This window comes from Talpa europaea (assembly GCF_964194135.1).
Source record: "Talpa europaea genome assembly, chromosome: 6".
NCBI classification, from domain to species: Eukaryota; Metazoa; Chordata; class Mammalia; order Eulipotyphla; family Talpidae; genus Talpa; species Talpa europaea.
Window position 1 is genome coordinate 136169585 of NC_140072.1, and position 9671 is coordinate 136179255.

Genomic DNA, 9671 nt, shown 5'->3' on the forward strand with positions numbered 1-9671 from the left:
TAAAGCTTTTTCCTGTTTTCTAAAAACCAAAAGACTATATGAAGAGAGCTTACTAATTCATTAGCGTTTACGTAAGAACTATTAATAAATCTGAAACAGGCCTACTTATGTTACCAACTTGATAATAAAGGACAAGCTGCTACATACATGATCTGCTCCGCTCATCAGCCCACTCAGGCTAGTGGTTGAGCGGCTCAAGTCAGCAAGCAATTCAAGCCAGTGAAATCCACCCGCTCCCCCAACAAAGCCGGAATAAATACACAAGCAAAGCGATCAGACTGCGGAGACGGCGGACACAGATTTCATTCAGATTCTGAACTGGATGTCGTCTACCATACCTTCTGTTCCGTGATTTTCAACTGAAAACTCTTTTAGAGATGGAAAAGTGGACAAAATGTTTATTTTCAGTTCTATCTAATAGCTCAATGAAGTATCACACTTAATTTTAATCCCACTTAGATATTACAAACCAACTTGTTTGCTTGAAACGGAATCCTGCCCTGAAAATACCGACATACGCATGACACTGCAGTGGAAACGGCCCACAGCAGACCATGACAGCCATCGGTGGCCACAGCTCACGTGTCTGAGCTAAATCTAAGATGAGGACTACGAGAAAGTATGAAGGCCATCAAAAATATTCCTGACTGTACGTTCAAATGATGTACGTTGAGGCAGTGGTGATCTACCACAATTAATCACTTGATTTCTTTCAAATATGGCCACTAGAATATTTTTCATCACATACATGGTTCAAGTTACATTTCCATTTAACAATGGCACTAAGACAACCATTTGTGGTGAACAGATGAATCCTGAGAGCTTCCCGCGGTATATTTAAATGCAAAACAGCCAACTTATTAATGCTTCACCCATCTCACAACTCACAGAATTATAAAAAACTGTTACCTTTATATCTTTTGATGACTCATTTAGCATACAAGTGTATGAGACAGCACTGATTTATCTGCAAGTTGTTATTACTACAATATACTATAAATTATATCTACAATTTACTAGCAAAGACCTCCTATTTTCTACATGATCTTGAAATATGCCAATCTACTTCAACGCGACTCTATTCCGGGAGGGTCAATCAGTTCCCACTTGTGTCTCTATCCCACCTCTCTCGAACATTCAGATTCATTTCGGTGTCTTCATTTCCAACCTCTACCGTGTCCTGTGAAGAAGTGTCAGCTCCCTGAAAGAGCGTCATTTCTCGCGGGTTCTACACATTTGCGATGCTCATTCTGCAGACTCTGCGGGGCCCATTTCTTAAATACCTCCTCCCCAACACCCAATTACTGATTTTTTTTTTAAAAAAGAACCAAAACAAAAGCCTACACACACTCATGATATGATGCCCTTCTCCCTTTTAAACTTCTAACAAAAGCGAGTGCTCCATGAGTTTCAACAACCCGTCACCGATGGTAACTCAATAAAAAGGAACAGATAACCTCCCAAAAGAAAGAATCAAGCACAAAAATAAAGGAAATCAGGCAGTGGTTTGAAGAGAAAAATAAATCAATCCCATTCCAAATATAAACACCATGCTTCTCTACTTCATCCAAAGAGAAAGGAAGTAAGAGATGAAACGAGGCGTGGCCACCGCTGAATCTGGACGAAGGGTACAGTAGGATGATATATTCCATTTTTGCCCAATTTAGAAAGTTTCCATAATAGAAAGTTTCAAAAGTATCCAGATGGACACACACAAGCACTGCTGCTGAGTGGTCCTTAGAGGAAATGAGTGAACACAGACGAGCCTCGGCAGCCGCTTTTCCCTTGCCATTTCAAAAACGGCACACATCGCAAATGAAGGACAATGAAAAATAGTTCCAACTGAAATGTTCCATACAGAGTGAAAAACAGGGAGAAGAATGAGGTAAGACTGCACGTTAGCTTATCAGAAAAGCTGTCAAATTCGCTCTGGCATGCGGGGCAGGTGGGAGACTCGCCCCCAGAGTACTGTGCACCCAGAGGCGAGGGCCCCGGGGTCTGGGGTCCGGGCGGGAGAAAGGGAGCCTGACCCCACGCAGCTCTTACTTACAGGGAAAGACAGAGGAGCGGAGTCAGCACGCTGGGTCTCTGCTCCCACCGCCCAGCACCCGCCCGGAGGGCCGGGGGACAGGCAGACAGGGCGGCAGGTCTGGTGTTGGCCCAGGAGTCAGTTCTAATACAGCTCAGGGGCTTTCTAGCCCGAAGGGGTGGGTGAGTGGAAAGTCCCAAGAGCCAGTGAACTGGGGGGGATGAGAACCGGCCTGGTGGAGTTTCTCACAGGCGGCGTCTTCCTTGGCTCCTGGAGGAACCGCAGGACGTGCCACCACACTGCAGTCAGGCGCCACAGCGGGGTCCTCCCAGGAGGCCGGCAAGGTCAGGAACCAGGGCAGAGGGGCCGCCCCGCAAGCACTACTGAGGTCTCTGTATTTGCCCCTGTTCCTGTAAGGCTGACCTGCTTCTTCGGTGAGGAGGGAGAATTGTAAATCAATGTTTAGATCCAGTGTTTAAAAGTTAAAACTCAATATTGCTTTAGCCCCCCCCCCCCAATTCAGAAAGCTCGGTGGGCACACGCACCACCGAATTACCGAGCACAAGTTCGTCTCTATTAACGACGCTGATGATCATCCCTGACAGCCGATAAAGGAGCGATCAGGCTCATTAAAAGACACAGAAACTTTCTGGGAAAAAAAGCGTCCAGAGCTTTTGGACATTCCTTTCCGAGGAAAGTGCAGCCGCCACCAGCACCACCGCCCCCGCCCCGCCCCGCCCGCTGCTCGGGGAGGGCCCTCTGCTGAGTCTCTTCTCTGTCCATCTTTTTCCCTCGGGCTCCTCGGCTCCATCTGTTCCCTGGCCAAGTAGGTGCCACCGCTGACTGGAAACCTCCCAGTTTTCCAGCGAGAACGGTGTACTATTTAGGGGCCCCTCTGCTCCACGCTCAGGTATTTCATGTAAACACTGAGCGCGATAGAGTTTAAAGCAAGCAGCGCCGGCCCAGCCACACAGCCCTGTCCAGGAAGACGCCAGCGCAGGGCCCCGGGGCGCGTGAACAGCGTCTGGAGCACACCCCACTCGCCCTCCGACTCACGTCCAGGAACCGCGCGAGCCCACACGGGCCGCGTCCTGAGGACGGGCGGGCTCTGCCCACGGGGACTGCCACCCCCACCCGAGACGGAGCCGGGTGCCAGCTGGGCTCCGCCCCGCCGCCCCACCACACCGGTGGGGGCCCCCAAGCCCTGGACTCCCCGACTGTTCCCCCAGACACGAGCAAGCGGCCGGGGCGGGCGCGCTCACAGACCTCACTGCCCGAGGAATTATTTCAAAAATTTAAAAAATTCTCCTCACCATCAGCTAGATGTGAAGCTCTACCGCCTGTCTCAGGCCCGAGCCCCCCCAGAGCGTAGTTCCACACTTGGGGTTCGTTCACAGGAACCGTTCCGCGCCCAGCGAGGGCTCCCAACCCTCACGCCATGGCGCTCCCAGCTGCCCGCGGGCCACACCCATCCCTGCGCCTGTGACAGTTTCCTCAAGTCCCGCAAGTCACTTCCCGTCGCCCGCCCAGCCCGAGACCCTCCCCGGAGGAGCAAAAGCGCGGAGGGGAAGACAGGGGAACATGCGAAACGTCCTTCTGAACTGAATTTGAACCAAGTGGTTCAGCTGCTCCAAAAGGAGGGGAAAAATTTAAGGTCCACCTCCCGCTGCCTGGGGGTGCTGCCCACAGGCGTGGCCTGGGCTCTCGAGGGAATGAGACGCTGTCCACCGGGGTCCGCCTTACCCCAGCGCCGGCTGGCCGCCCCGAGTGTGCACTTCTGTGTCCACGTCACAGACAAGGAAACCCGAGGTGATTTATTCACGGTCTCTCAGAACCCAAGTGGCCACTCAATCTCTTTTCCAGTTTTGCCAGACGTTCTCCCTAGTGCACGAGCCCCACAGGAGAGTGTGACTTGCCTCCTCCCGCCGTCTCACACTGGACGCTGCTTGCAGGCGCACGTGACCCCGTCCTCCTCCTCCAACTGCAGAGTGGCTCCCAGAGGTTCTGTCAACTCCAGAAGCAACTGCTCTTCCCCCTCCGCACCCTCCTCGCATCTGTCTACTCTTGAGGCTTCCTCGGGGGCTCCATCCTGCAGCAACCTCGGATCAACTCTGGCCAGAGTGCAAGTGACGAGTGGTCACTCCCTCCGACCCTTCCTCTGCTCTGATCACCAAGCTCGTGACACCTTCACCAGTGCTGACAGGGAGAGCAGGCAGCACCGCTTCTCTCCCTCAGGCTCCAGTGCCAGTGCATTTGCCCTGAGAGTTTCTCAGACCTGCCCCACTTTCCCAGACAACAGCTGCCTGTGCATGTACCTGTGCAGACTGAACTGTACCTGCCTCTTCGGCTTCTACCTTACCCAGCAGTCAGTGCTGTTAGAAAACAAAGTCCCACCTCACCTGCCTTCCCCGTTTCCCAGATGAAACTCAAGTTCCCTTCCCCTTGATTCCCATCTGTTCACCTCGCCTGTCTCTCCGCGACTTCAGCTCAGCTGCGACTTCCTGTTTCAGTAACATTCACCTATTGCTCCACTTCCAGACCATTCTCCTCAACCCCTGTACCCACCAAGGATGCTCCCTTTCCATGGCCATGTCTCCACGACCTCATTTACTACACGCTGAATTATGACCTGTGTTCAAGTTAGAGCAACATCTTGGCGAGGGACCCACCATCTCTGTATTACCGGCACAGCGCCTGGCCGTAGCAGACGCTCAGCGAACGTCAGCTGAAGGACCTAACTGGAAGGATGTGCAGACAACTGCTTCTGCTCCTACCTGATTCTAAAGCCCAGGTCTTTGCATAGTTCCCCCCACGTGATTTCCCCCCGACCCTAGGCCGCAGGAAGCACTGCCCACGACATGCGACATGCACAGACCAGTGTGAACTGCTCTGCCTCCTCCTCCCTTCTTCAATGCTCTGGGTGGTGTGGTTCTCCTGGGCTGCTCTACTTCCTCGCCTCACCTCACCTCACAGGGCTGCTCCCAGCATGTGCAGTTTACTAAATGTTTCTAGTTGTTCCTTGCACACCAAGGTCCCTTTTCTTCTACAAGTCTTCATTTTCCAGTGAGCATCCAATCATGACTCAATTATCTCAGAGATGTTTGATAATTTTTAAAATGTTCCTCTGTTGCCAGTGATTTAAGGGCTAATCTTTATAGTCAAAGATTCTGTTCCAAACCAAAAAACTGGTTTCGATATAAGCCGGGTTTGCTGTGAAACAATCACTTGGTTTGGCTTTCAGACACATCACCGCGGAAGGAAAACATGAAAGAGGCATTTACGTTTCCTCTGCAGGTCCTGCCTTCTCTGAATGTCTTTATAGTTAGGGCTCTGACCTCTCAGTCACTTTGCTTTTGGAAACTGCTGGAAAATCTCGAATCCTGCCTTTCTTATTCATTCTGGGTTTACGTAAGCAGGTCCTTCCATTGCATGACAAGGTGGTGGCAACCACGTAGTCACTTGATGTTCGTTGTTGTGCGTTCGACAGCAGAAGCTTCTCGCTCTGAAGCGAAAGCTTCTCAAACCCTGAACTCTGCAAGTACAACCGCCCTTCAGGGGCTGCCCGAGCCCCCGGGTGACACCGTATTTCCCGGAGTGTCGCCTCCGGGTACACCGCGCCAGCCCAGCAGCGGAGAGGTTCCCAGCCCCCAGACAACTCAGCCCATCACGTGTGACTCCGTCTCAGGATTATTCTGAATGGTTTAACTTTCCTGCCTCCCGAGCCCTTCCCGACACGCCAGAGGACCTGACGGCGGCGGCTGGAGAGAAAGCGCGGCCGGTCCCGCCCGTCCACGTGGTGTGGGGAATCCACGGCCGGGCCGAGCGCCGGGTCTGAACCGAGACAAAAGCCCGCATCGCGCCGAGACCGGGACGCGGAGCGCGAGTCCAGGGACCCTCGCCGCCCGGACAGCGCTTCGCGGGAGCGGCCTCCGGGGGCGCCGGCGGAGCCACAGACGAGCGGAGCCCGGCCGGGCGCCGACGCGCTCCGCCCAGCGCCCTCTCGGCGGCGGGGCGCGGGGCTGCCGCGGGCGGGCGAGGCCGAGGACCACGACCCCGGCTGCTGCCTCGAGACCTCACAACCCAGACCCCGTCCTCGACCCCGGGGTCGCGCCGAAGGGCACCGCACGTGGGGGGGCCCCGGGGGACCCCCGAAGGCCCGCGCTCCCGCGGGGAGGGGAGCCGGCCCAAACCGCAGCTTCGACGTATGCAAGTTCGGGGCAGGCGCGAGCCGCAGCCCCCGGGCCGCCCCCTCGGGCGGGCGCGCCCCGGCCCGGGCCCCGCCGCCTGCACCCCGCACCCCGCACCCCGCGTCGCGGGCTCCCGCCGTCCGGGCCGCGCCGCCGCCGGCACTTCCGGGCGCGCCGCGCGCCAAAACGCGTCTCCTCAGGCCCGCGCGGCCGCCGCCCGCCCCCCGCGGCCCGGCCCGGCCCGGCGCTCGCGCGGCTGAGGGGAGCCGGCCCCGCGGCCCCGCGCCCCGGCCCGGCCCGGCCCGCTCACATTTTGCGCTGCCGCTCGAACTCGGCCTTCTTCTCCTCCTCCTCGCGCTTCTGCTTCTCGTCCAGGCTGCTGCGCTTGCTCACCGTGCGCCCGAAGATGTCGATGCGGTCGGGCGGGGACGACGCGCGCTCGCGCTCGCGCTCGCGCCGGGACACGGCCGCGTTGGTGGAGCGCGAGCGGGACCGCGACTCCCGCCGCCGGTTGCGCTTGCTTTCCCGGGACTTGGAGCGCTTGCGCACGCGCTCCTTGTCCCGCGAGCGCGAGCGGGAGCGGCTGCGCTTCTTGTTGTGCTTGCTGCTCTTGGCGTGCTTGGAGCGCGACGAGCTCCGGCTCCGCGACCGGCCCATCCTGCCGCCGCCGCCCAGGCCGCGGGCGTCGGCCCGCGCGCGCGCGCCCGCCCTCGCCGGCGCCCGCCCCGGCCGCTGCCCCGCGGAGGCCGAGAGGAGGCCCGCTCCCCGCCCGCCGCCTGTCCGCCGCTCCCCGAGGCGCAGGCCGCCGCCGGCGACCAGGCCGCCACGCCAGGAGTTGCTAAGATGGCAGCCGCGGCTGCACCGGCCGCCCCTCCCACAATGCCTCGCGCGGAACGCGCCGGCGTGCGCGCCCCGCCCCCCGCCGACGGCGGCCGAAGGCGTGGCGAGCGCCGCCGAGCGCCGCCGAGCGCCGCCGGGAGCCGCCGAGCGCGCTCGGCTCCTTCCGCTAGCCCGACACGTGGGAGCCGGCGCGGCCGCGCCTGTGGCTCGTCGCGGCGCTGCGGCGCGCGTAGCCGTCGCGTAAAATGCCCGCACCGGAAGAGCGCGCGGGAGGGCGGGGGAATCTGGCCTAGACGGGGGCCTGGGTTGTGGGCTCTGGCTTTGTCCGCGGCCCCCCCAGGCGGTGGCCCGGGCCGGGAGCATCGCCGCTGGCGGGCGGGGTGCACGGCCGGGCCGCACGGGGCTTGGGGCGCGCTGGGCCCCCCACGCGGGTCGTCCTGTCGCGCTGGGGACGCTGGGGTCCCCAGGTGAAGGTCGCGGGCTGGCGGGGTCCCGGCCCTCTCACGGACCCTGGCGACCCCACTGAACCCGGCCTGGGAGGCTGTGTTCCTGGGGGGCACCGTAGTGCCTTTGTCAGAGCCCCCCAAAGAGGCCCGTCTGTTCGTACCTGAGGGGAAGCCCTGAAAACCCAGTGCCTGAAGCCTAATTAACAGCGCATTCCCCCAGAGGCGTAACTCAGGAGAAATGTAGAACAAGAACTAGACACGCCCCTTTGGAACAAGCAGCATCCTCTGAAAAGTGAAGTAATAAGCCCTTTTCTCCACCGTGGCGACAGAAACTATAGCTTCCTTGGGACGATGGGTCACCAGCGCGCGGTGAAAGCCCTGCACCTTGCTGAAGGCAAAAGAAGGGATGAGTCAACGGAAAAGACTGTATCTTCTGCGTGCACACATTGTTCATGCGACACTCCACAAAGAGGAGTAAAGGTGTGTCTGTTTTAAGAAGTACAGGAATGTGAGCAACTCCACAATCTAATATATGAGGATCATGCTCTGATGTAGTGGGGAAACCCTGGTTTGTTCCTAAATGCTGCTGGCACAATGAAAAGACAAACATTAAAAATAAAGTACAGTTAGCAGGTCTTTGAGTCATTACAGGAACAAACACAAATGTAAGGTGCATTGAAACATAAACGTATTCAAAACGTTTTTATTTACAAATATAAGACATAAAAAGGAGACTGAGGCGATGATTATAGCCCCGGTAGATCTGTTTTAGGTGCAAAATCTTGTGTTCTTTCCCAGAAATTCTCATATAGCCTGTGGGTCCCAGGATCCCCATTTTTAGCTAGCACCCCACATGATTCCTTATGCCCATTCCACCAACCACAGTTTGAGAAACATACAAATGAATAGATTAATATTTTTACCTATATATAAAAAAAAGGCAAGACTGGAGGAAAATATATGCAAGATTGAGCAAACAAGGCACTAAAACTACTCTATATAAAGAGTTTTTAATAATCACTAAGAAGTGGTAACCCAATAGAAAAATGGGCAGACAATAAACAATTTACTGAAGAAATATAACTGATTAAAAAAAAAAGTCTGGTAAAATAATCTAAATCTATCTAATAAACAGGGAACAAATTTAATAATATTTAAGTGTATGTGTGTTTGTGTTTCCTGTAATAAGATTATTAATTATTTAGTGAAATTATTAATGATGTTAACAAGTGAAGGGAGAGGTACTGAACCCAAGTGCTCAGCGAAACTGTTAGGTGAAGTTTATTACAAACTTTTAAGGGTGTAATTTTGCCACATCCGCTGGTATTTTAGGTCTTTACATTTCATAATGGAATCAGTCATCTCAGTTTCAAGAATTTGTTCCATAGATAAAATAGCACAATATACACCATGTAACAAAGTGTAAGAACATTAATTTTGCATTATTTGGATGTCAGACAATTGAAAACAATTTATATGCCAGGAGAGGAAAAAGTTTGTGGTATTTGCACAGATGCAATGCAGTACATATCTGCAGGGACTAATCTGGAAATAAATTACGCCTAGGTAGGAAAGGAAAGCTACAGAAGCGTGTGCAAGTGGCAGTCGTATTTTTGTTCCCCAAAACATATTTCTATGTTTGCATTAATGTGCATGAAGTCCACATTTTACATAGAAGGGTCTAAAAATGGAGGAGTAAATGGGGAACTTAGGAATTTCTTGTGCAACAGGATCTTTTCTATTTTGATGGTATGTATATGAGTTGATTTTCAGATAATTTAAGGAAGATATTTACTCCTCTAAACCTTGTCTTCTTACTGCCCACTAAAAAACCACGTGCACCAAAGCCCCCTTCATTCCAAGGGGTTTTCTTTGAGGATGCTACAGAGAGGGGAGGATGTCACACGTTTATAGGATCGGTCCCAAAGCCTCACCATTTGACACTCCCTGAACTTACCTTGTTCTCTTGTGTGTTTACTTGGTTACTGATGCTCTCCTGGCCCTGGTAGCCAACTCTAGAGACCCCAGCTGTTTCGTGTCCATGAGAGCCCTGGTTAGCATGCTGACTTCCATAAATGTACACTGGCCACTTGCTGAGAAGGTAGCGTGTACGAGCTGAGTGATTTTTACTTTTAGTACAAGCATGGCTTTACTGTTTTGTTTTTAGAT

At 54.5% G+C, this 9671-nt stretch overlaps 1 protein-coding gene across 1 annotated transcript in view; it reads right to left on the minus strand.

Moving 5' to 3' along the window:
* ARGLU1 (arginine and glutamate rich 1) overlaps positions 1–6873 on the minus strand; it is a gene marked incomplete at its 5' end in the record, with an annotated part of 16098 nt that extends 9225 nt beyond the window's left edge. Inside the window, one exon of the mRNA XM_084234363.1 lies at positions 6527–6873. Within this exon, the coding sequence (XP_084090489.1) occupies positions 6527–6873 (347 nt within the window). The remainder of the gene's footprint in view (positions 1–6526) is intronic.
* Between the last annotated feature and the right edge of the window lie 2798 nt (positions 6874–9671).